Here is a 25,948-nt window from a genome sequence, read left to right on the forward strand (position 1 = left end):
CCAAGACCTGTAGTGGTGCCTGGCACATAGATCAAATATTTGATGAGTGATTGAATTTTTATGTTTAAGTGGCAGATTCAATTGCCCTGTAGCTCACTTTACAGTGTTCACTCTATAAATATTATGAGTGTCACATTATCAGGATTGTATCATCTGAAAAACCCTTTACTTGTGTGAGTAGATGAGTGTATGATTAGGTGGTATAATATCTATGAAAATCTGAATTGGGGTGGTAAACATTCAGTTGTCTTTCTAGTGCTGGGCAGTGTGTTTGCACCAGGCCAGCCCTTCCCTTCCTAATGCCTTCTGGGATCAGTGTAAGATAAATTGACCCACACCACAAGTCTACTTTGGGACATTTGGTAAAATTAGCTGATCTAAACTGGAGGTACCTTTTTAAGTTTGACACCACCTGAGCTAGCTAGCTCATTTACAAAAGACTAGAGAAATTACACTGTGCTGATCAAGTGTTCTTCCTGTAAGGGCTTGTTAGTACATAAAGTGAGATCTTGAAAGTGTCCAGTCCCTCTTGATGGCAGTAGTGCTCATACTATAGGACATTTCTACCTTCTTAAGATCGAACACTATTTCCTGAGTTCTATATGGGCTTGGCTAGGAGTTCCTCTCATTTGTGGGTATTTTAGATCAACTTACAGGTACATTTAAGCTATGTGGCATGTTCTACTTTTTTTTATTAGCTCAGAGTGAAAATTTTTCCATGTTAATTATCTTTAGATTATACCTCTAACTGAATTATGAACGGGTGGTATATGAAAGAGTTAGTGGCTAGTAACTAAAAATTTATACTAAATGAAATTAGAACACTTATCAGAGTGATAAACAGAATGATAACCATATTTATCAGGGTTTTACACAATTGCATAACCTTAAAATTCATGTATTTTGTCTTTTTTGAAATCATATTTACAAGATGTAGTATGCCAGGAAACTTTACTAAAATCACAACATTGAGCTTGCCTATGTATTTTGTAATTTTTCAAAAGAGATTTATGTTATAAAAGATCTGTATCCTAATGGGAAAGGGGTGTAGCAAAACTTGGTAAAGATTTTAAGGTATAGTCCTTTCTCTGAGAGGTTATGAAGGAGAAATGGAAGAAAATGCTAGTTGCAAATACTCAGAAGGGTCAAATTATGTGGATGGGGCATTTTTACACTACTGCTGGAGACCTCAGGACAAATCTTTGTGTTTCACAGGATCATGTTCTGATTGAGCTCACCCAAGCTGGACTGAAAGGCTCTACAGAAGGAAGTGAGAGCTATGAAGAGGATCCCTACTTAGTAGTTAACCCTAATTACTTGCTTGAAGATTAAGATATTGAAAGTAACCAGAAAAACTGGCCCCTACCTTCCGGCCTAGAGTCTGGATGTAGCTCTACTAGCAAGAGACATGTTTCTGGGAACAAGGCTTCAGGAAGATTTATTTTGAGGAATAAGAACCTAGTTGGTGGTCCTGTATGTCACGTTCCTGTAATAAGCTTTTATATTAACACAAGCTTTAGCACATTGTTTAGCGTGCTTGTCTAAATGAAGTTGGAACCCAATGATGTGTGCTTTCTGTAACTGAGGCCTTGTTTTCATGTATAGAAAAAGGTCTGTTATTTTTATGGTATATAGTATCTTACTGGAGAGGTAACTTTTTACAATTGCCAACTACTGCTTTTTCTTTGTCAAAATAAAATAATGTGTTCTGCAGTTGTCCATTTTTATTTCCACCCTACTCTTAATTATTGCTTTCATCTGCATTTGACCCTTGAACAACATGGAGGTTGGTGGCACCAGTTCCCCCATGCAGTCAAAAATCTGTGTATAAGTTTTGGCTTCCGCAAAACTTAACCACTAACATTGCCTACTGTTGACTGGAAGCCTTACTGATAATATACAGTTGATTAACACATATTTTGTATGTTATATGTATTATATATTGTATTCTTAATACCTTTTTCTTAATTTTTTCAGTATTTCTAGACTACAAGATTTGTCTACAAGTTTTTTGAAATTTCTTGCAGATGTCTGGAAATTTTTCCAATATATTTATTGGAAAAATCCATGTATAAATGTACCCACACAGTTCAAACTTGATTTATGGGGGCGCAGCTATGCTTAACATGAGTCTTGTTCCCAGTTTGCTTACTGTGGGGCAGGTGGGTGGAAGTGTGTGGCATTATAAGCCTCTAGGACTAGGTTCCTATGAGGAGTCCTTATTAGAATTCATATAAAGGCTAAGGGGCTTTGGAAATTACCTTCCAAGATTAATTCCCATTCTGTTTTGTTTTTTAAGATAGTACAATAAACTTTATAAACGTCTTCATCATCAGTATGTTCATGATGTAGCAGTTTCTGCTGTACCTTTTAACAACAGCTGGGCATTTGGGGGCCTTTAGGGTCAGGGAATGTTTGTATTTTGTATGTGAGTTCATTAATAATAACTTCACTGTCCAATGGCTTGAAAACAACAGGGTGAAGAGGACTGGAAATGAATAAAGAAGTGCACAGTTACCACTTCTCGGCCTTTTGGCTAAGATCAAGTGAAGAAGTTGCATAATTAGCAGATGCAGACTGTAAATTCCTCTGTCAAAAGTATGTTTCTAATTAATGAGGGTAGGTGAAGCTATTGGGAAGAGGAAACCTCAGGGTACAGGATCTCAAACTCCCTGTTGAGGCAGTTAGGAGATGCTAGTGTAAGGCACAAATAGGACATTCAGTAATAGGTGAAAGGAAGAATATTCTAGTGAAAACCCAGGAGACAGCAAGCCCCTCTGCACTGACTCCCAACATGATAAAATGGGATGGAGAGGACCTGAAAGAAATAGCCTGACAGGAATTTGAACTTTAATTTTATCAATATTTACCCAAAGGGAAATTCGAAGCCTAGGAAAGAGGAGTTCTTTTTTGGTTAATCTCTCCTCTTCCCAATTTTGCCATTTGAGTAAGGGCTCCAGAGCAAGGTGAGGGAGGGCCTTACTGCAAATGAAGTCCTAAGTTTTTGCATATCTGAATAAGTGTGTTTATATTTCCACACATTCCACATGCCCTTTTCTTCTACATGTTACTTGTCAGGGAGGTGATGAAGTGGCTAATGGATGATGGAGCATGTATAAGATCCTTATGAAGAAAATTAGACAAGTGTTTAGTAAGTGGATGTAACATGTTTCTGAATGGGAAGACTTGAATGTTGTCATTTGTTAGCTTATCTATAAACTTAATGTGTTTTCCACAAAATTCCAACAGATGTCCATCAATAAGGAAATGACTACATAAGTTGTGGTACAACTATATTGTAGGATATACAAACAAAACTAAACCTGTATGTTTGAAATGGAAATATCTATACGACACATGGAGAAGAAAATGTGCAAATACAGCTATAGGAATACCTAAATATATAAAGACAGTATTAACATCCCTACAGGGAGAAATAGAAGTACAATAATAGTAGGAGACTTCAGTACCTATTGTGATCAATGAATAGATAATCCAGACAAAATATCAATAAGGAAACAATGACTTTACGATATTTTTAAGTATATTTATTTTGAGAGAGAGGATATGAGCAGGGGAGGGGCAGAGAGAATTCCAAGCAGGTCTCTGCGCTATCAACACAGAGCCCAATGCAGGGCTCAATCTCACAAATCGTGAGATCATGTCCTGAGCCAAAATTAAGAGTCTGATGCTTTGCAAACTGAGCCACCCAGGCACCCCAGGAAGCATTGACTATAACATTAGACCAAGTGGAGTTACCAAGCATATACAGGACAGGACATTCTATCTAAAAGTAACAACACATTCTTTTTTTTTTTTTAATTTTTTTTTTTAAGTTTATTTATTTTTGAGACAGAGAGAGACAGAGCATGAACGGGGCAGGGTCAGAGAGAGAGGGAGACACAGAATCGGAAGCAGGCTCCAGGCTCTGAGCCATCAGCCCAGAGCCCGACGCAGGGCTCGAACTCACGGACCGCGAGATCGTGACCTGAGACAAAGTCGGACGCTTAACCGACTGAGCCACCCAGGCACCCCAACAGAACACATTCTTAAGCACACAGGGAACATTCTCCAGGGTAGATCATATGTTACACCATAGAATAAGTCTTAATAAATTTGAGATTGAAATAAGTATCTTTTCCGACCATAATATGGTGTGAAACTAGAAATCAGTTACAAAAGAGAACTGGGAAATCAACAAGTATACGGAGATTGCTACCAAACAACTAGTTTCAAAGAAAAAATAAATTCTAAAGTATCTTGAGACAAATGAAAACGGGAATACAACATACAAAAATTTATGGGATGCAGGAAAGCAGGGTTTTTTTTTTTTTTTAATGTTTATTTTTGAAGAGCGTGAGCAGGAGAGGGGCAGAGAGAGGGAGACAGAGATCCCAAGCAGGCTCCACACTGTCAGTTCAGACCCCTACGTGGAACTTGAACTCATGAACTGTGAGATCATGACCTGAGCCAAAAACAGGGGTCCAGTGCTTAACCAACTGAGCCACCCAAGCACCCCAGCAAAAGCAGTTCTTGGAGGGAACTTTTTAAGTTTTATTTATATAAGTAATCTCTACACCCAATGTGGGGCTGGAACTCATGACCCCGAAATCAAAAGTGGCCCGTACTTCCAGTTGAGCCAGCCAGGTGCTCCCTAAGAGGGAACTTCAAAGGGATAAATAGCTACATTAAGAAACAAACATCTCAGGAAAAACAAGCTAACTTTAGGGGCGCCTGGGTGGCTCAATAGTTTAAGTGTCTGACTCTTGATTTGGGCCCAAGTCGTGATCTCACGGTTAGTGAGTTTGAGCTTCACATAGGGCTCCACACTGACAGTGTGGAACCTGCTTGGGATTCTTTCCCCCTCGCTGCTCACACGTGCTCTCTCAAAAAACAAAAAAAGGAAAACCTAACTTTACATCTCAAAGAACTAGAAAACAACAAATGTTAGTAGAAGGAAGAAAATAACAGAGGACATAAAATAAAGACTAAAATGACAATAGAAGAAAAGCTCAAAGAAACAGAGCTGGTTTTTTGAAAAGAGAAAAAAATGACAAACCTTTAACTGGTCACCAAGAAAAAAAGAGGACTTCAAATCCAAAGGAAAGAGGTGACGTTACCACAGATACCACAGAAATACAAAGCATCATAAGAGACTACTATGAGCAATTGTACACAAGTAGAACAACCTAGAAGAAATAAATTCCTAGAAATATACAACTTACCAAGACTGAGTCATAAAGAAAAAGTCTGAACAGACCAATTACTAGTAAGGGATCTGAATCAATAATCAAAAACCTCCCAAAAAACAAAAGTCCAGGATTAAATGGCTTCAATGATGAATTCTACCAACCATTTAAAGAAGATTAATACCAACCCTCCAATTCGTCCAAAAAATGGAAGAGGAGGGAACACTTATAAACTTGTTTTATAAGGCCAGCATTAACCTAATACCAATATCAGACAAAGTCACTAAAAGAAAAAATTATAGGCCAATGTCTCTTATGAACATTGATATGAAAATCCTTAATATTAGTATACTAAATTCAACAATACATTAAAAGGATCATACACCATGATCAACTGGGATTTGTTCCAGGGATGCAAGTATAGTTCAACATCTACAAATCAATGTGATATACCACATTAACAAAATGAAGGACAAAAATCATATGATCACCTCAGTAGATGTAGAAAAAAAAAATTGACAAAATTCAACATCCATTTATGACTAAACCCCAACAAAAGTGGGTACAAAGGGAACATACCTCAACAAATAGAGACCATATACAACAAGCCCACAGATAACATCATACTCAAATGGTGAGAAGCTGGAAGCTTTTCCTCTAATGTCAGCAACAAGACAAGAATGTAAACTTTCACCACTTTTATTAAATAACAGTATTAGAAGCTTTGGCCAGAGCAATTAGTCAAGAAAAAGAAACAAAAGGCATCCAAATCAGAAAGAAAAGTATAAAACTGTCACTATTCGCAGATGATATATCATATATAGAAAACTCTAAAGACTCCACCAAAAAACTGTTGGAAGGAATCCACAAATTCAGCAAACTTGCAGGATACAAAATCAATAATAAAAATGTGTTGCATTTCTATACACTAATAATGAGCTATCAGAAAGAGAAATTAAGAAAACAATCTACTTACAATTGTATCAAATGCAATACCTAGATTAAAATACCTAGGGAATAAATATAATCAGGGATGTGTACACTGACAACCATAAGACACTGATGAAGTAAATTGAAGAAGATACAAATAAATGGGAAGATATTCCACACTCATGAATTGGAAGAATTGACATTGTTAAAATGTCCATACTACCCAAAGCAATCTATGGATTTAATGTAATCCCTATCAAAATTCCAATGGCATTTTCCATAGAAATAGAACGAACAATTCTAAAATGTGTATGCAACCACAAAAGGCCCTGAATAGCTAAAGCAATCTTGAGGGAAAAACAAAGCCCAAGGTATCACACTCCCTGATTTCAGACTATATTATGAAGCTGTAGCAAGCAAAATAGTATGGCATTGGCATAAAAACAGACACATAGATCAATGGAACAAAACAGCCCAGAAATAAACCACACATATATGATATAACATGAATAGCTAACTATCCCTTTTAAGCAGAAAAATGAAAAATTGACAAGGAGATAATATTTTCATTTTTCAAAGTGTCAAAAATGTGAAGTTTTATGACAGGTATTAGCAAAACACAGATTTAGGCACACCTCTAAACTTTAGGTAGGATTTAAATTTGATGAAGCCTATTTTGGATAACTATTTGGGTTTCAATCAAAATTCTAAATAGTAGTATAACACTGAGTCAGGAACTTAATTTCCAAGACTCTGTCTTAAAGAAATGGTCATACGTGTAGACAAAGATTCATTTACAACACATTACAATTAAGAATCAACCAGTACTCGATATATGAGAGGTTCAATTAGGGTACATCCTTATGGGGCATACTATGCATCTGTTAAAAAGAAGCGGGTCTAGGGGCGCCTGGGTGGCTCAGTCGGTTGAGTGGCCGACTTTGGCTCAGGTCATGATCTCGCAGTCCGTGGGTTCGAGCCCCGCATCGGGCTCTGTGCTGACAGCTCAGAGCCTGGAGCCCGTTTCAGATTCTGTGTCTCCCTCTCTCTGACCCTCCCCCATTCATGCTCTGTCTCTCTCTGTCTCAAAAATAAATAAAAACATTAAAAAATAAAAAAAAAAAAAGAAGAAGCAGGTCTATATTTTCTGATATAGACAGAACTCTGAGAACTGTTAAGTGGAAAAAAGAAATCTGAGGAACAATACATAAAGTATAATCCCATATATGTTAAATTATATGTTTAAAATGTTATACACTTATGTATGTTGGCATTTGTGTATATGTAGCGTTCGTTGAGTTGCACTGTTTCAAACACATTGAAGAATGATCTCTTTTAATTCTCACAATTTATCTACTCATCATTGTTACCAATGAGGAAACAGAGGCACAGAGAAATTAAGTAACTTTCACAAGATTTAAACCTGCATAACCATTCAGCTACATAAAAAAAAGAAAACTGGAAGGAAACACAGTGTTTAGAGTGCTTACCCAAGGAAGGTGAGGGGAGTTGGGGAAGAGGAATTTGCAGGTTTGTCTTTTACGCTTTTACATTTGAATCTTTTACACAATGTGTTCATCATTTACTTATATATTTTTAAGGGGGAAAAAGGTTTGGCAAGGGATGCAATCTTTGTTCTGTTATGTAAATGAGTTTTTGTGTATAAACAAATTTTAAAATAATTTGAAATTAATAAAAAAAAACACGGAGAACTTTTTCCTTCAGACACTTTCCAGGTTCATCTGCTTAAACTGTGCGAAATGTTTGAGGTCTTTGTGTTATCTCTTATGGTCTTTAAATTTTTGATATTACACTGGTAAGCCATGTACTGATTTCATTATCACAGATAACGCAGTTAAATATTAACTGTTAATAATCACTTAGCATTTTACAACCTGGCTGTTGTTATAAAGTAACGATTCCATGTACTTCCTAACAGGTCCTTGAAAATGGAGCTGGCCTGGAATTCAGTCTTTATTGTCCTCCTGAGCTTTTCGTGCTGGGGGTTAGATTGGGAATCTGATAGAAAATTCATTTCAGCTGCTGGTCCTCTCACCAATGACTTGCTATACAACTTGAGTGATCCACTGGGAAACCAGCATTCTAATTTTGCAGCAGAGGACAGAAGCATTTATGTTTGTCGCCAACCACTGCCCGCTTTCCTGCCGAAGTTCTTTAATAGTGTTCGTGCCAGTAAGATCACCCATTACAAAGTATTTCTTCCATGGGCACAACTTCTCCCAACAGGAAGCTCCAAGAACCCAGACAGCAAAACAGTGCAGTGCTACCGGCAACTCCTTGAGACTCTCAAGACCGCACAGCTTCAGCCCCTGGTCGTTCTGCATCACCAGACCCTTCCTGCCAGCACGGTCCAGAGAAGAGAAGTCTTTGCTGATCTCTTTGCGGACTATGCCACATTCGCCTTCCACTCCTTTGGGGACCTGGTTAAGATCTGGTTCACGTTTAGTGACTTGGAGGAGGTGATAAAAGAGTTTCCACACCAGGAATCAAGACCTTCACATCTCCAGACCCTCACTGATGCCCACAGAAAAGCCTATGAGATTTACCATGAAAAATATGCTTCTCAAGGTAAGTACACACAACCCTGATAGCTGACCCACCTTCTCCCTTCCTCCTTAAAGCAGGACTTGGCATTTCTTCCTCTTCAGTAGTCTTGTCTTTTGTATTCATTGGTGAGAAATTAATACTGTATTGAAGATACTCCCGTGGAGAGAAGCAGGGGTGGTTTATATTGCATAGTTCCAGCATTTCCTTTGAAAAATGTCTTTTAAGCACCCTTTCTCCAGTCTCGAGTCTGTGAGAGTATCTTTCTGTCCTTCCTACTCCATTCCTGCCTCCCTGCCTCTCCAAGGCTTCAGGATTGCCAGTCTTCCCTCAGTCTCCCCCTTTTCTCATGCAAAGCAAGTTATGCATTCTAGCTGAAGTTTACATTCCAGCAGAGAAGACAACTACAAAGATAAAATAACGATACACTGATTGGTAGTGAGGAGAGAGTAATTGCAATTGTCCATATTCCTGCTTTATAAGTAATTGAGGTTCTGATTCAGTAGGTTTAGGCAGGATGAGTACATTTGTGATTTTAATAAATTCCTAGGCGAATCTGAGGTATACCAATTTTAAGAACCAGCTTTGGATTATATATGCTTTCTGTTTTTTATTATATACTCTATGTATATTTGTATACATAGTATATAACATAATGCACACTTGTATATTCTACTTTTTAAACTTTAGATATTTTATGAGTACATTCTCATTTTATTAAAAATAAATATAAAATCCACCTATGAATGGATCATAGAGTTTTAAATATTTCTCTCACTTATATATGTCATATATATGTAAGTTTAATTTTCACATTACAAAATACATTGCAATGAACATTCCTATATATAAATCTTTGTCTACCTTCCATTCAATAAATTCTTTCTGATTCTTAGAATTGAAATCACTTGTTCAAAAAATGTGCATTCTTTAAGACTTTAAAGCATGTTGCTAAATTATTTTCCAGAAACACTGTAATAGTGTATACCAACAGTTATAAAATTTTTCTGACCCTACTCAGCCTGTCTTCAATGATATAATCATTTTGTTATTGGTAATTTGACAGCTGAAAACTATTATCTCCTTATATGCCTCACTGGCACGTATTTGATTATAGAGAGATTAAACATTTTTCTATGTTAAAAATGAAAGCAGGGCAAGGGAAGAAAGAGTATGAGTGTGGAGGGAGCTGGTTCAGATAGGGGTGTCAGGAAGACTGTCCTCAGGAAAGCCAAGGGAGGGAGCAAGCAAATGGATTAGAAAAGAGGATTCCAGGAAGAGGTTAAAGCCCCTGCATGGAGACAGTGAGAAGCCACAGTCAGTTTAGTGAGCTCTCGGTAGAGGGTAGGAGATGAGGAGAGGCTGAATTTGAAACTGCATTCTTTGGAAAGCCCGTCTTGGGGGCAAGTGAGCACGTAAATATTTGTTGGCTGTAATTCTACTGAAGAAGTGCTGGGTAAATGAACTTTGAAAGAAGGCAAGATTGAACTTGGTCCATCTCAAACAAAGGAAAATCTATCTTGTTTTGAGGACAGACTCTCTAGAATTATTTTGATTATAGATATACATGTTTATTAAAATGTCTGTAGATTCCATTCTTAAGTTTCATCAGGTTACTAAACACTTTCTTTTTTGAGCTCATATTTTCCTTTTCTGCTCATTCCTCTCATCCTTCATTTTGTGTTTCATCAATATCACTAGATTATCTACCCCAATATAATGCAGGACACAAAGTAAATTATTTTTTCAGTCTCCTTCTTATTCCAACAGGTGGTTTTCCTTCTTTCTCTCTTTCTCTTATTTTCCACTCCTTTTTTAGTCCAATCCCATAGCCTTATTGTTCTTTTTCAAATATATCACCTAATATACACAAAACAGTTGTATAACATGAATTGGTTAAAAGCAAAATACTATAAAAAATTACTGAACTGCTTTTTTTTAAAAAAAAGCACAAAATTCTATAAAAATGCCCATGGAGTGACCTCTGAATCCAACAATTAAAACAGAATACCACCTCACGTCAACCAGGATGGCTGTAATAAAAACAAAACAAACAATAACAATTGTTGGCAATGATGTAGAGAAACTGGGACCCATACCACTGGTGAAGCCAGTGGTATGGTGAAGCCATTTTGGGAAACACTCCGGTAGTTTCTCAAACAGATAAACTTTATTTTTTGATTTATTTTTTTAAGATTTTATTTTTAAGTAATCTCTATACTCAGCATGGGGCTTGAACTCACTTTGTGAGTTCACAAAGTGAACTCCCCAGATCAAGAGTTGCATGCTCTACCAACTGAGCTAGTCAGGAACCCCTTGAAACAGATAAACTTTAGAGTTACCTATGATTCAACAATTTCTCTTCTAGGAGTATGTCTGAGAGAAATGAAAACAAATGTCTGGAAGAAAGCTTATCACAAACATTCATAGCAACATTTTTTATAATAACCCAAAGTGGAAACAACCCTAATGTCCCTCAGTTGATGGATAAACAACATGTGGCATATACATACAATGGAATATTATTTACCCAAAAAGAAATGATATGTGCCACAACATGAATGTACCTTGAAGACATTAAACTAAGTGAAAGCAGCCAATCAGAAAAGACCACATATTATATGATTTCATTTATATTAAATCTCCAGAAGAGGCATAGAGACACTACAGTAGATAGGCTATATCTAGGGCTAGAAAAGAGAACAGGAAGTGACAGCTAATGGATAATGAATTTATTTTAAACATTTTTTTAATGTTTATTTATTTTTGAGAGAGAGAGACGGAGTGTGAGTGGTAGAGGGGCAGAGAGAGGGAGACACAGAATCCAAAGCAAGCTCCAGGCTCTGAGCTGTCAGCACAGAGCCCGATGAGGGGCTTGAACCCATGAACCATGAGATCGTGACCTGAGCTGAAGTCTGGCGCTCAACCAACTGAGCCACCCAGGCACCCCAAGGAATTTCTTTTTTGGTGATGAAAATGTTTTGGAATTAGATATGGTCATAAAGCTTTGTGAATATGTATAAAGATTTTATTTTTAAGTAGTCTCTATACCCAGCATGGGGCTGGAACTATCATCTTACTATCTCCATTCTCCTCTCCCATCTCAGTCCTAAGCATCTGCTAATTAACTTCCTATATCTCTAGATTTCCCTGTTCTGAACATTTCATATGAATGGAATAATTTAATATGTCATATTTTGTGACTGCAAATTCTATTGGGGTTTGTCTGATGTTTCTCTCATGAATAGGTTGAGATTATGGGTTTTAGGAAGGAAGATTACAGAATAAAGTGTTATTTTCATCATATATCAAGGATACAGACTATCACTGTGATTTATACTGTTAATATTGACCTTGATCACCTGGTTGAGGTTGTGTTTTTCAGGTATCTCTACTGTAAAGTTATTATTTTTTCCTCCTTTCCATACTGCACTCTTTGGAAAGAAGTCACCATACACGGCTCACACTTAACGACTGGGAGTTCTGCTCACTCTAATAAGTAGTTTTTAAAAGTTCTTTTCTGAACTTAACCAAGGACACAAAAGACTTGTGCACTGAAAACTTTAGAGCATTGCTGAAAGAAGGTAAAGGAAACAAAAATAACTGGAAAGTTATCCTTTGTTCATGGATTGGAAAACTTAATATTGTTGAAATTCCAGTACTACCCAAAGCAGTCTACAGATTCATTGAAATCCCTATCAAAATCCTAGTGACAGTTTTTGCAAAAATAGAAAAATCCATCCTTAAATACATATGGAATCTCAAGGGACCCCAAATAACCAAAACATTCTTGAAAAAGAACAAAGTTGGCAGACTCACACTTCCTGATTTCAAAACTTACTACAAAGCTCTAATAATCAAAATAGTGTGGTACTAGCTTAAGGATGGACATATACACCAATGGAATAAAATAGAAAGCCCACAAATAAACCCTTACCAAATGGTCAAATAATTTTCTACAAGAGTGTGAAGACCTTTCAGTGGGGAAAAGAGTCTTTTCAACAAGTGTTCCTGGGAGAAGTGAATATCTGCATGCAAAGGAAGAAAGTTAGACTCTTACCTTGTACCATATACAAAGATTAACTCAATTATTAAGGATGCTCAATCATTCTGTAGAGCAAATGAAAACCACAACAAGATAGCACTTCACACCCATAAGAATAGTTATTATTTTAAAAAGCAGAAAATCACAGGTGTTGGTAGAGATATAGAGAAATTGTAATCTTTATGCATTGCAGGCAGGACTGTGAAATGGTGTAGCCCTTATGGAAAAGAGTGTGGCAGTTCCTCAAGAAATTAAACATAAAATTACTCTATCATCTAGCGCTTGGGTGTACCTACATAAAAGAATTGAAAGCAGGGACTTGAACAGGTATCTATACTATACCTATGTTCATAGCAGTGTTATTTACATAGCTGAAAGGTGGAAATAACCCAAATGTCCATGGATGGGTGAATGGATAAACAAAATGTGCTATTTATACAATGGAATATTATTCAGCCTTAAAAAGAAATGAAATTCTGACACCTGCTATAACATAGATGAACCCTGAAGACATTATGCGAAGTGAAATAAGCCAGTCACAAAAGGACACACATTGTATGATTCCACCTACATGAAGGACCTACAATAATGAAATTCACAGAGACAGGAAGTAGAATAGTAGTTACTAGGGGTTAGGAGGTCTGGGGAATGGGGAATTCCTGCCCAGTGAATATAGAGTTTCAGTTTAGGATGTTGAAAAAGTTCTGAAGATGGATGGTGGTGACAGCTGCACAACAATGTGAATGTACTTAATGCCACTAAACTGTACACTTATAATTTTTAAGGGTAAATTTTGATAGATAGATATATATATATTTACCACAATTTTTGAAAAATTCTTTTCTTCTAAAGAGCCTAAATGTCCATCAACTGATGAATGGATAAAGAAATTGTGGTTTATATACACAATGGAATACTACGTGGCAATGAGAAAAAATGAAATATGGCCTTTTGTAGCAACATGGATGGAACTGGAGAGTGTGATGCTAAGTGAAATAAGCCATACAGAGAAAGACAGATACCATATGGTTTCACTCTTATGTGGATCCTGAGAAACATAACAGAAACCCATGGGGGAGGGGAAGGAAAAGAAAAAAAAAAAAAAAAAAAAAAAGAGGTTAGAGTGGGAGAGAGCCAAAGCATTAGAGACTGTTAAAAACTGAGAACAAACTGAGGGTTGATGGGGGGTGGGAGGGAGGGCAGGGTGGGAGGGAGGGCAGGGTGGGTGATGGGTATTGAGGAGGGCACCTTTTGGGATGAGCACTGGGTGTTGTATGGAAACCAATTTGACAGTAAATTTCATATATTAAAAAATAAAAAAATAAAAAAAAAATAATTGAAAAAAAAAATAAAATAAATTTCTATTGAAAAAAAAAATTCTTTTCTTCTTTTCTAATCTTTCTATATCTGTTATTATAAACCTCCTGTTTATGTGTTCAATGTGCTGCCAGTGGGGAGGATTCAGTAGAAGAGAGGATTCGGGCAGAGAGTTGGAGGCTGGGAGAGCGGGAACATTTCTCTTGTGGGAAGAGTAGAATTGCACACAACATCCCCCACTTGCACAACACTGAGACACAACCCAGGGTAACACCAGTATTACCTGCCTGCCCAAGCAGTAGTAGTAGCTTGAAGCATTGATATTGGCAGTTCAATATTGGCCAGATTACTTTTATTGGAGTATTTGAGGCAAAAAGGGAAGGAGCAAGAGGAAAGGGGGCTATTTTTTTTTTTTTTTATAAACAGCCGCAACGGTTTTTAGTGGAACAACTTCCCTTTATGGTGGAAACAGGTGAGCTTATCCTTTAGTGAGGTCCAGCAATGCATAGGAGGGACAGGAATTTACACAATGCTGTGCAGTGGTTTTCTACACAGGCTTACAACAGTTCATTCTCAACCCACAGCAAATACCAGTTTTGAGCTAGACACATGAACACCTGTTCATGTCTTTGAGTTCATAGACATATGAACACCTGTTTAATTATGTCCAACAAAATGCAAGATAAATTTTTCTAAAGCAGAGCAATTATCCCCCTTTCAGTTCCATAGAAAACATGAACTGCAAGCTTCACGTGAGAATCTGGTTTTGAGTAATCTGCATTTGACAGTATGTTAAAAAGTATAGTTTATGCTTGCACTGGCAATAGGTTGGGAACCATGAGAATTTCTAGAACTTCAAGTACATTTGTTCACTCTAATTCTAAAAGCAGCTTGCAGAGTCAATTAGAAATTATCTATGGGGTGCCTGGCTTGTTCAGTCGGTTGGGCATCTAACTTTGGCTCAGGTCATGATCTCACGGTTTGTGAGTTTGAGCCCCACATCGGGCTCTGTGCTGACAGCGCAGAACCTGGAGCCTGCTTTGGATTCTGTGTCTCCTTCTCAATCTTCCCCTCTCCCACTCATGCTCACACACTTTCTCTCTCTTTCTCTCTCAAAATGAATAAACATTAAAAAATTAAAAAAAAAATAATCTGTGAGTTCATCTATTTAGGGATTAACTGTACTCTTATTTCATTTCTTTGGCCTACAGATGATTGTACATTTTAAGATGTTAAGCACAAGCTGGGAACTTATGTTCCATGTGTGCTGATGTGACGATAGAATGAAGAATAGAAATCGGTGAAAGGTGAAATGGATCCATCAGGGACAATCATTTGAGTAACTAGAAAATAGCGTTATCTTATCAGAATGAGGACTAAATGTCTGTAAGTGAAATTCCCTGCTTAGGAGATTTCAAAGTTCTACCACGTTTATCAAAATAAGCCCCTTTTGGGGCACCTGTTTCTGGCTTAGTTGGAAGAGCTTGCGACTCTTGATATCTGGGTCATGAGTTCAAGCCCCACGTTGGGTATAAAGATAACTACAAAAAAAAAAGCACTTTTGTAGTTGTTAGTGGTGGTTTCCTTGTCAGCACACAGCCTTACAGTTTAACTCTCAAACTCTGATTTTATTTGGTTTTCATTTAGCGTTTCCAAACCACAGGTCTGCTATGCACCCAGTGCTGAAGTTGCTATCTGGAGTGATTAATGTTTTAAATTTTGCTCCTCAGCGAGCACACAATCCAGGGGGAGATAAGGACTCAGGCACATGAAAGAGTCAGTTGGCAATACAAACGGCTGAGGAACCCCTCCTCCGCAGCCGTGTTTCTCAAGTGGTGGTCTGAGGACGAGGGTCAGGAGGACCTGGGAAGCTTGTTAAAATGCACTGTTGCAGAGCCCGCCCCAGTCTGCTGACAAGCACACAGGGGATTTGGACGCACACAACTGCTGAGCACCACTGCAGGTAATCAAGTATCAAATCAAGTGGGTACACGCTACAGGTGTTTATAGTTCCTTCGTTTTCCCCTCCGTGCACAGGAGGGGCTGAACTGATGTTCAGGACAATGAATAAGGACCGGGTAACAGCAGAAAGTGTTAAACAGACAAAGTGAGGAAGCAGTTCTCACCTCACCACCTTCTACACTGGAGGGGCAGGGCAGGGTAATTGCTTTTATTCTTTGTGTGTGTGTGTGTTTGTTATTTTGTTTTATTTTAAGAGAGAAGAGAAAGAGTGAGGGAGAGGGGCAGAAGGAGAGAGAAAGAGAATCCCAAGCAGGCTCCATGCTCAGTGTGAAGCCCAACACAGGGCTGGATCCCACCACCCCAGGATCATGACCTGAGACGAAATCAAGAGACTCTTAATTTCAGGAAGAGCCACCCAGCCTGCCCTGCTTTTATTCTTGTAAAAGACAAGTGTCCTGCATTTCTGAGTCCTGATTTAGATGAAACATTCTCTAAAGGGACTTTGTTTTGTTTTTAAAGGCACCTTGTTATCTAAAATCTTTCAGCTAGGGTAAAGTCATGTTAAGTGATTTCTTCAGAAATCATTTTTAAAGTCAGTGAACATGGAACAGGAAATGAGTCCCCACGCTGCTTCTGCAGCCCCAGCATCCTGCCTCACTCACCTGCAGCTGGTTTCTCTGGTTGGTTTTAGGCGGAAAACTCTCTGTGGTCCTGCGAGCTGAAGCAGTCTCGGAGCTCCTGCTGGAACCGTCCACGTGTGCTCTTGCCAAGGTGATGACAGCACCCCAAAATAGCAGTTGCAACATCTGAAGAAAGTTGTGATTTTCATTTTAGAACACTAGAGAAGTTTTCATCTGTTAGCCTGGCATTTTTATTAACTGCCTCTTCTGAATGCTGTCCATTCTCTAGATTCATGTTTACCTTACAAACAAAATCTCATTTATTGCGTCCCAGCTCTTGCTTGATCTAGTGTCAGCTTTTGCCTATGTAAATAAGTCAAATGCTTCTGTTTGCTCTGATTTTTTTTTTTTAACTAAAAGAGTCCAAAATAGCTTATTAGAGGAGAGGTGTGTTAATAGCAAAAGAAATATAAGGACAGGTAAAGGTTGTTTGTTTCTTTAAGTTTATCTATTTTGAGAGAGAGAGAGAGAGAGAAGAAAGAGAATCCCAAGAAAGCTCCATGCTGTCAGCCCAGAACTCATTGTGGGGCTTGACCCAAAAACCATGAGACCATAACCTGAGCCACTATCAAGAGTCAGACGCTTAACCAACTGAGCCACCCAGGTGCCCCTTATTTTGTTTTTTTTAAATAACAAAACTCCCTAGAGTATCATCTTGTTTTCTGCCTCCTCTGAACATAACTTTTTAACTATAATTTTATTAACTATAATTTTAATAAGAAAAGTTAAAACATCTGAGAATTAAACAGCTTTGGGCTGTGTAAGCTTGGCTGCTGGGCAGTGTGGAAAATCACCTGGAAAAATAGCTGATTTCTGTAGTTTTGCAGATTTCTGTAGGGTGCTGTATAGATATCACAGTGCCATGTGACAAACACTGTCTGTCTACGTGGTGCCTGTGCTACGATGGGGGCCCCATAGGTCAGGGTCCGGTCCTCAGATTTACCATCTCAGGAACTTAAAATCCAGTTTTGATAAGATTCTGAAAAAATAGTTTCAAGGCTGACCATATGGCCAGAATGCCATCTAAATTAATTTACAAGGGGTGATAACTGCTATCGGTTATGAACTCAGGAGACCAAAGTGCTGATCAGAAAAGTGCTTGTCAAGCAATAGCCTTTGGACTGGTCTCTTTGCCCCAGTCCATGCCATGCAGTGCTTCTGGAGTTTCCATAAGCCCAGTTTTTATTAATTCCCTACTGGGAATCTACACTCAGTGCTCACTCTGAGATTCAAAGATGCATTGCATGGACGTGCCTGGGTGGCTCAGGCACCCAGTCAAATGCCAGTTAAGGCATTTGACTCTGGTCATGATCTTGTGGTCCGTGAGTCTGAGACCTGCATCAGGCTCTCTGCTGTCAGCACAAAGCCTACTTCAGATCCTCTGTCTTCCTCCTTCTCCCCGCACCCTCAAAAATATTTAAACATTAAAAAAAAAAAAGATGTGTTGCATGGATTATGGTGATGGTTGCACAACAATGTGAATGCACCTAATGCCAGTGAACTTGGTAAATTTTATGTTATGTGTTGCCACAGATGGGAGAAATTGGTGCAAATCCCTCAGGGCCTTCCAGGTGTGGCTCACTCAAGCTGTCTTGGGGTCTCCCCTCCTATTTTTCCCAGTGTATATGCTATGCTTTCTTCCCCGTCTTGCATGCACCATTTAGTGTGCTTCTTATCCTAGATTTGCCCAAATCTCTTCCAACAAAATTCTACCCATTTATGACATACACGTGCATACACTTTCCATCGGGAGGCCTCATTTAACAATACTCCCTTGCTCAACTTGATTTGCTTTCTCTCTCCACTTGGAACACATAGCCCTTTGTTTAGACCAGCACTTTCCAAGTCTTGTTGTGTACCAGAATCACCTGGAGAGCTAGTAAAGCGCATAAGCCAAGGCTTAATGTGGAGGGACTGTCCTGGGTCTTCATAGTTTCCAGGTGAGCCCCAGATAAGTTTGAAGACCACTGATGTAGACTTCCTTATAGCACTTCTAACTTTCTGCAATTTTTCATGTAATTGGTGCATTTACTAACAATCTGTGTTAAGTTGTACGCTTCAGTGGTTCTACTCTTTAAATCTTCCTCCACTGCAATGACTTTCAAGGGTGGGAACTAAGCGACTATGTGTTGTACAGAAATGACAAACAAAAGTAAGAGCTGAGAGGGGGTGGGGAAGGGGTTTGGTGGTACTCACCAAAGTGGAGCAAGCATGTAGGCTATTGGGTAAACACGGATGAGACTTGATCTGGAAAGCCATAGGGAGCTAGTGATGAGTCAATTATCAAAGGTCCATGGTGCACTTGGTTGTCATCGGATGCCATTATCAAGGGTCTGTGTCCCGAGGGAACAGATGATCTATGAAGGAGAGATAACAGGCTCTGATCTAGTCATGACAAGGATACAGTGACTTCTGAGAAAGGCAGGGATGGAATCACAGTGGTATCTTTATGTGTTTAGACTGTGAATCTGAAGTTCTTAGAACATATGCAGGCCAGAGACTGTGCAGAGGGATAGATATGTCCAGGACCATAAGAGCTGTGCTCTCGGCTAATACAATGGGTCAAGCTAGGGTCAACTAGGGTGGACTTGAAAACTGTGGCCTGACAGTAGGCCAGTGACGATAGCCTACAATTAAAACAAAGCCCCAAACCCCTGTAGGTCTGCAGAGATCACTGCAGATCCTGTGGGTGTCTGAGTGCTCCGCTATGTCTGTCCCAGCAAAGTGGGACGGCTGTGAGGAGGGGGCTGACCAGGGCAGCTCTGGCCTCTGACTCCATTAGTGCTCACTTCTTTGGTGGAAACCCACCATTTCTGGCATCCAGTACTTCATTCCCTCATTTAAATCTTTTTAAAAAAATTTTTTTTGAATGTTTATTTATTTTTGAGAGAGAGAGAGACAGAGCATGAGCAGGGGAGGGGCAGAGAGAGAGGAAGACACAGAATCCGAAGCAGGCTCCAGGCTCTGAGCTGTCAGCACAGAGCCCAACGCGGGGCTTGAACCCACAGACCGTGAGATCATGACCTGAGCCGAAGTTGGATTCTCAACCGACTGAGCCACCCAGGCTCCCCGTCATTCCCTCATTTAATCATATACATTTATTGAGCACTTATTGTGTGCCGAGCACTTTGCTGAGTATGTGGTGATACATTCCCAGCAACATGCAGGCACAAGGCCTCCATACATTCTCACTCTGTCCCAGCTTCTCCTCTACCTGCTTTTTCCTGGAAAATCTCACTTTGGAGTATCCATTTAGTAGGAGGAGGAGAAACAAAAAAGGATACTTCTGAACAGTACTTTATCTTGAAATTGCTTATGTTCTAACGATCCTATTTACTTATTTCTAGGGCACCGTCGATTTCCTCTCTCTTGATTTGTTTTATGAATGCCAAAGTGAGGCAAGTTTGCCACAGAAGTTGAGTAAATTGCAGGTAATTTGAGCCATTTCCCATATTGATGAATGGTGAAGCTTCCTGACAGCATATTAGACATTTTTTTAAATGTTTATTTTGTTTAGAGACAGTGTGTGTGAGCTGGGGAGGGGCAGAGAGAGAGGGAGAGAGAGAATCCCAAGCAGACTCTGGGCTGTTAGCACAGAGCTAGATGGGGGCTTGATCCTATAAACCATAAGATCATGATCTGAGCTGATACCAAGACTGGGACGTTTAACTGATTGAGTGCCCCAGCATATTAGACATTTAATGCTCTGGCTGATGTGTAAACTGAGCTATTCCATGCAGAGCCAGCAGACCTGCAGAGCTGCATCTGGGCAGATCTCCAGTGAATGCATTGCTGGAGAACTTTGCAGGGTCAGGCAGTCTTCCCTGGAAGAGGTAATGAGGGTTGTCTTATTAAGGTAAATATCTCACATGGATCTCTTGTGTAGATATCTGAGAATTAAAATTCCAGTCAGTGTTCATCCTAAGATTCAGTGTTCATCCTAAGATTTAAAAGGGCTTTTCATGGATGGTGGTTGTGGTTGCACAACAACGTGAAAGTACTTAATGCCACTGAACTATAAAAATGGTTATGATGGCAATTTTTTATTTTTTTATTTTTTATTTTATTTATTTATTTTTGATATTTATTTATTTATTTTTTTATTTTAATATGAAATTTATTGTCAAATTGGTTTCCATACAACACCCAGTGCTCATCCCAACAGGTGCCCTCCTCAATGCCCGTCACCCACTTTCCCCTCCCTCCCACCCCCCACCAACCCTCAGTTTGTTCTCAGTTTTTAAGAGTCTCTTTTTTTCTCTAAAATCAAATACTAATTTTTTTTTACATTTATTTATTTTTGAGAGATAGAGACAGAGTGTGAGTGGGAGAGGAGCAGAGAGAGAGGGAGACAAAGAATCCGGAGCAGGCTCCAGGTTCTGAGCTGTCAGCACAGAGCCCGACGTGGGGCTTGAACTCACCAACTGTGAGATCATGACCTGAGCCGAAGTTGGGCACTCAACCGACTGAGACACCCAGGCGCCCCGATACTAAATCTTTTTTTTTTTAACTATACATTATTCTATTTAAAGGCTTCCATATATTATATAGTTCATATAACTTGAATTAATGGTTCTGCAGGTGAAATGCACACACCAGCAGCATCACCTTGGAAATGCAAATTCTTTTTTTTATTTTTATTTTTATTTTATTTTTTAATTTTTTAATGTTTATTTATTTATTTATTTTTTAATATATGAAATTTATTGTCAAATTGGTTTCCATACAACACCCAGTGCTCATCCCAAAAGATGCCCTCTTCAATACCCATCACCTACCCTTCCCTCCCTCCCACCCATCAACCCTCAGTTTGTTCTCAGTTTTTAAGAGTCTCTTATGCTTTGGCTCTCTCCTTCTCTAACGATGGCAAATTTTATGTATGTCTCACCACAACTGAAAAAAAAAAAAGACATTTCACACCCAGGTCTGCTGAATCAGATGCCAGCTATGGGGATCTTCCTGTAAACTTAGGCCCTTCCTTCCCGTTCCCAGGATTGTTTTCCTCAAGTCTAATGATTGTGACTATTTAGAGAAAGTATGTTGGATGCCACCTACCTACCTACCTATTAGCTTTCTGTCCTATGCTTGGTCACTGCTGAGCACCTTCCTCATGGAAGACAAATCCCCAATTCCCTGGAGTCCTGACTGTTAGCCCATCTCCGAACAGGTTAGAACAGATTGCACACCCAGTGGCTTCTCTCTGGCCTTCCTGGGTCCTAGCAGTATTTCCATACTTACCCCTGAAGAGCTGCCCTCTCACAGGCCTCTCCAGGGACACCTGGCCACCAGCATTCACCCATGTCTTCCTCTTGCCTCTGCAGGTGTGGGTTATAAAGCCACTCCCCTCTGCTTTCAGCCCTGGGCCTCCTGGCTTTGAATCCCAGCACCCCCACCACCAGGCAGGGTGGATTGTTAGAGGAATTACCTGTTTAAAGGCCAAGCTCATCAGTGTCAAACCCTCAGTGCTGCAGCTAGGTGGGAACTCCATTTGACCCGAGGCTGGAAGCTTGAAATGGACTAATTAGCATCAGTCCCATCCCTGTGTCTATGGGTTTCCTGCTGACCTTGTAGGCACTGCCGCTTTTATTGTTTACAAATACTATGATCTAATAATCAAAGACAGCAGATGCATTCACAAGGTATTTGAGTAATAGCTGCTATGACTTTAGTGCCTGCTCTGTGCCCCGCACTGCGTGGGGCACTTTATCCTCATGTTATCCCTTACAGCAGACCCCAACACTTAAGAAACTTAACCAAGGTCAGACATGAGGTAGTGAGCAGAGCTGGAATTGGAACCAGGGCTTTCTCATGACACCACACTCCCTCTGCAAGACAAAAATAATTCCAAGGTGTTGGGGACATTATAATGAGGGTGGCATTTTTGAAAATCATGTATAATTTTAGTTGTTTTTGCAAATATCTTCTTACCTGAACCCAAACTGGCTTGACCCAGAGACTGCACTGGTGGGCTTGGTGGGCCAGATTTCTGGGCTGTAAGCAGCGCTGAAGTAGTGTCTTCAAGGCCTGCTGATGCCTATCACACCTAAACCTATCTTTTGTCTTCTTTAAGGACTTCAACCAGGGCTTGTTCCTCAGCTAATGGGTTCATTGTCTGACATTTTAAAATTGTCTGGGTTAGGCAGATGGAGCATGCCTCAGAGAGGCCATCAACAGAGGACTGGCTTAATTTCTGCTTGAGGATGTGGTTTACAGTGTTTCTCTTTTGACATCAAAACGTTTTCAAGAAGGCCTGTTCCCCCCAGTGTCTGGATAAAGCTGTGAACTCTCAGTTGAGAGCTGGCCAGCCGAATAGTAAAACCCTCCTGGACAGACTTGGCAGCCTTTTATTAGGAGTTCTTTATTCCTATTATTTCCTTAGGTAGGGATTAGGTTCCAGATGCTGTATTTGACACTTCAGATGTAGCTCTAAAGATTCAGGATGACCACTTTCATCACCAGCTATGAGGAGAGAACTGAGCTGGAGAGGAGACTGTCCCTCTCTGGGCTCGTTGGTTTACAGGTGTGTACCATTTCCCACACAGCACGCCCAGGACAGGAAGAACAGCTTTCTCCCCAGGCAAGGGGCTGACTTGTGTCCCCAAGAACCCAGATCATTCTGCCCACTGCTTCCTTCAGAGTGTACCCTTCCTCCTCATCTGGGGTCCTCTCACCCTGCTCCTGGAGGCTTGAAGGCCTGGAGGAGCAGGTCCCACGCTGTCCCATTCCCGTTTCCTTCCACTCTCCCCAGAGCACCTGCACATCCTTCTCCGAGCCTCAGGGACCCTGAGCTGCTGCTCTTCTCACCAGCACACAGGTGTTTTAGGGCTAGAAGACATCCTCATGCCCAGCACATCTAAATTCTGCAGGAGGTGCATGAGCAGTGCCCCTGTCCTCTGAGCAGGTAAAGGCTCTGCACACCCAGGAAATTCCCCACTCAGCTGAAGGCTCCTTCAGCCCTCCTGGCCCCCATTGTGTGTTGATCTTTCAGGAGAGAGAAAATCCTCGGTCCCCTTAGCTGTTGGGTTCCCCTGCATCCACCCAGCAAGGGAAAGAATGAGGACTGTGTGAGCTGCACCTCCTTTAACTGTGGTCTTGGGCAACTTAGCTTCTCAAGGCTGAAGGCACTTTATCTGTAAAGAAGGGGCATTGTTGCAGGTGACTCTGAGAAAATAAAGAATGAGCCTGCCTTCTTTGGAAGTAGTTGCTATCGGTATCTCTCAGTGGCTTTTAACTCCTCCGAAGAGGAAAAACTTGATGTGGGGAAAATGACCAAACCCAACCTCCCCCCCAGAAAAGGTAATTTAAAGTGAAGTCAAACAACATGTTTCCTTTGACAGTGAAATGGCTTAGAAATGGGAGAAAAGTCACACCTGTTCCATTTGAATGAGGGCCGCTTTATCATCATTATTATTATGGAAAATGTGAAATATGTCTACAAGAAAAGTATAATGAAGCCATCCCCAACTTCAAAAGCTATCGACTCATGGCTGATCTTGTTTCATCTATGCCCCATCTTCCCCTTCTCAAGTCAGGTTGTTTTGAAGCAAACCCCAGACATCCATAAATACTGTGATGGTGGCACCTGATTAAGCCTCTTATAGTAAGAAAGGCCCCTAACATGAGTGGATGGCCTTGTCCCTGGTCCCAACACAGTGCCTGGTTGGGCACTGTAAGCCTTGTAAGCATGCTAAGCCTATCTCTTTGGTGTGGGTTGATGGGGAGGGTGTGGCCACTGTTACTGAAAAGTGTAGCTCATTCTCCCTCAGAGTCTAGAGTCTGCTTCCTTTCCTAATTGAGATGTCTGGAGGTCATTTCCCAAACCGGAGTGAGGTTCGTAACTTCTCATCTTGAAAATCTATCCTTGTTATCAAAAGACTTATACTAGGCAACTTCAATTCACTTGTTGGCCTTTATCTTTTTCAGACTGTTGAGCCAAAAGTAAAAATTTTCATCTTCAATCTAAGATTCCAGGACTGCCCCTCCACCAGGAAGAAGTCAGCCAGACTGCTCTTCAGCCTTCTCGAGGGTGAGTGGACCATTGCTGGCGAGGTTTTGAGTCACATTTGGTGCACTGGCTTGGCAGTAGCAGTCCTGAAAGTCTGGGGTTCCAATAAGAAGAAGGACCAGAGGAGGGCTGGTCTGAGAGCCCACCCCAGATGCCTTTGTACCCTCTGTCCCTTAGCTCCCACTGACCCAAGAAAGACGAGGGGTTCTGTATAAAGATGGCAAGGATGCCTCGGTCTTGTGTAAATAAAGGCCATCAGGCCTCAGGTATCAGGTGTAAGCAGGGGAACTGCTCTGTGCTTGCGTGTCCCCTTCCATTACCCATCCCTCTGATATCTCACCTTTGCCTCACTCTGCTTCTTCTTATTCATGTCCGCATTTCACTTCAGCTTGCACATGGCCCTAGTGGGCACCTCACCAAAACCTTCATGTCTAAGACCCACAGCTCATGGACCATCTTCTCTGTGCCTCTTAGTTCAAGTTCAAATTCTTGAGAGTGAATCTGACTGGGGGCCCCTGGATCAGGAGATCACTCTTGGTCCAGTCGGGTCAAGGGTAAGGTGGATTCTGTTAAGGCATCAGGGGCTGAGGATCTACTAGAGACTCTGCAGGAGGGTCTGAGGGCCACATTCCTGCGTGTCCTGACATCCATCCCAGTCACCCTATAAGGCAGAGTATGGTATAAGTCAGTAGTGCCCTTTTTACTACCTGTAACCAGTACTGAGCTGACTTCACAGACCTCCTGACACTCATCCATAGATACCACTTAATAACCCTCACCCTAACTCATTTTTTGATGGCATACCTATCTCTATTCTTAAGTTCCATCCCTTTCTAAATGGCTAAAATGGTCAATTTTATGTTGATGCATAGTTTACTACAATTTAAAAAATTCCATCCTTTTCTGATGTCTGAGTTCTTCTAAATCAATTGTTCTCCATGTGTGGTCTCCAGACCAACAGCATCAGCCTCACCTGGGACCTTGTTAGACATTCAAATCCTTGAGCCCTATGGCAGATGCACTGGATCAGAAACTGTGAGGTGGGCCCAGCAATTTGTGCTTTACAAGCTCTGCAGGTGATTCTGATGCACACGGAAGTTTGAGAACCACTGTTCTAAGTAGGTGGAAATCACTTCTGACCTCCTTAGTGCTTTAGTCCATGGCATTTTCCAGGAAGCTTAGAACAATTGCTTGGAGTTTGGGTGTGTTGTATATATAAGGAAAACGATTGATGGCAATCATGCATATTGTTGGT

At 40.3% G+C, this 25,948-nt stretch overlaps 2 protein-coding genes across 2 annotated transcripts in view; both read left to right on the top strand.

The window, feature by feature from the left end:
- Positions 1 to 1,713, top strand: part of MCM6 (minichromosome maintenance complex component 6) — a 39,139-nt gene extending 37,426 nt beyond the window's left edge. Inside the window, exon 17 of the mRNA XM_060626005.2 lies at positions 1,216 to 1,713. Within this exon, the coding sequence (XP_060481988.1) occupies positions 1,216 to 1,332 (117 nt within the window). The 3' untranslated portion in view covers positions 1,333 to 1,713. The remainder of the gene's footprint in view (positions 1 to 1,215) is intronic.
- Positions 1,714 to 8,050: 6,337 nt separating this feature from the next.
- LCT (lactase) overlaps positions 8,051 to 25,948 on the top strand; it is a 50,959-nt gene continuing 33,061 nt past the window's right edge. The window contains exons 1-4 of the mRNA XM_060626004.3: positions 8,051 to 8,708; positions 16,700 to 16,779; positions 20,036 to 20,119; positions 24,612 to 24,714. Coding sequence (XP_060481987.3) covers positions 8,069 to 8,708; positions 16,700 to 16,779; positions 20,036 to 20,119; positions 24,612 to 24,714 — 907 coding nt within the window. The 5' untranslated portion in view covers positions 8,051 to 8,068. The remainder of the gene's footprint in view (positions 8,709 to 16,699; positions 16,780 to 20,035; positions 20,120 to 24,611; positions 24,715 to 25,948) is intronic.

Source organism: Panthera onca, chromosome C1 (assembly GCF_046562875.1).
Source record: "Panthera onca isolate mPanOnc1 chromosome C1, mPanOnc1 haplotype 2, whole genome shotgun sequence".
Classification (NCBI taxonomy): Eukaryota; Metazoa; Chordata; class Mammalia; order Carnivora; family Felidae; genus Panthera; species Panthera onca.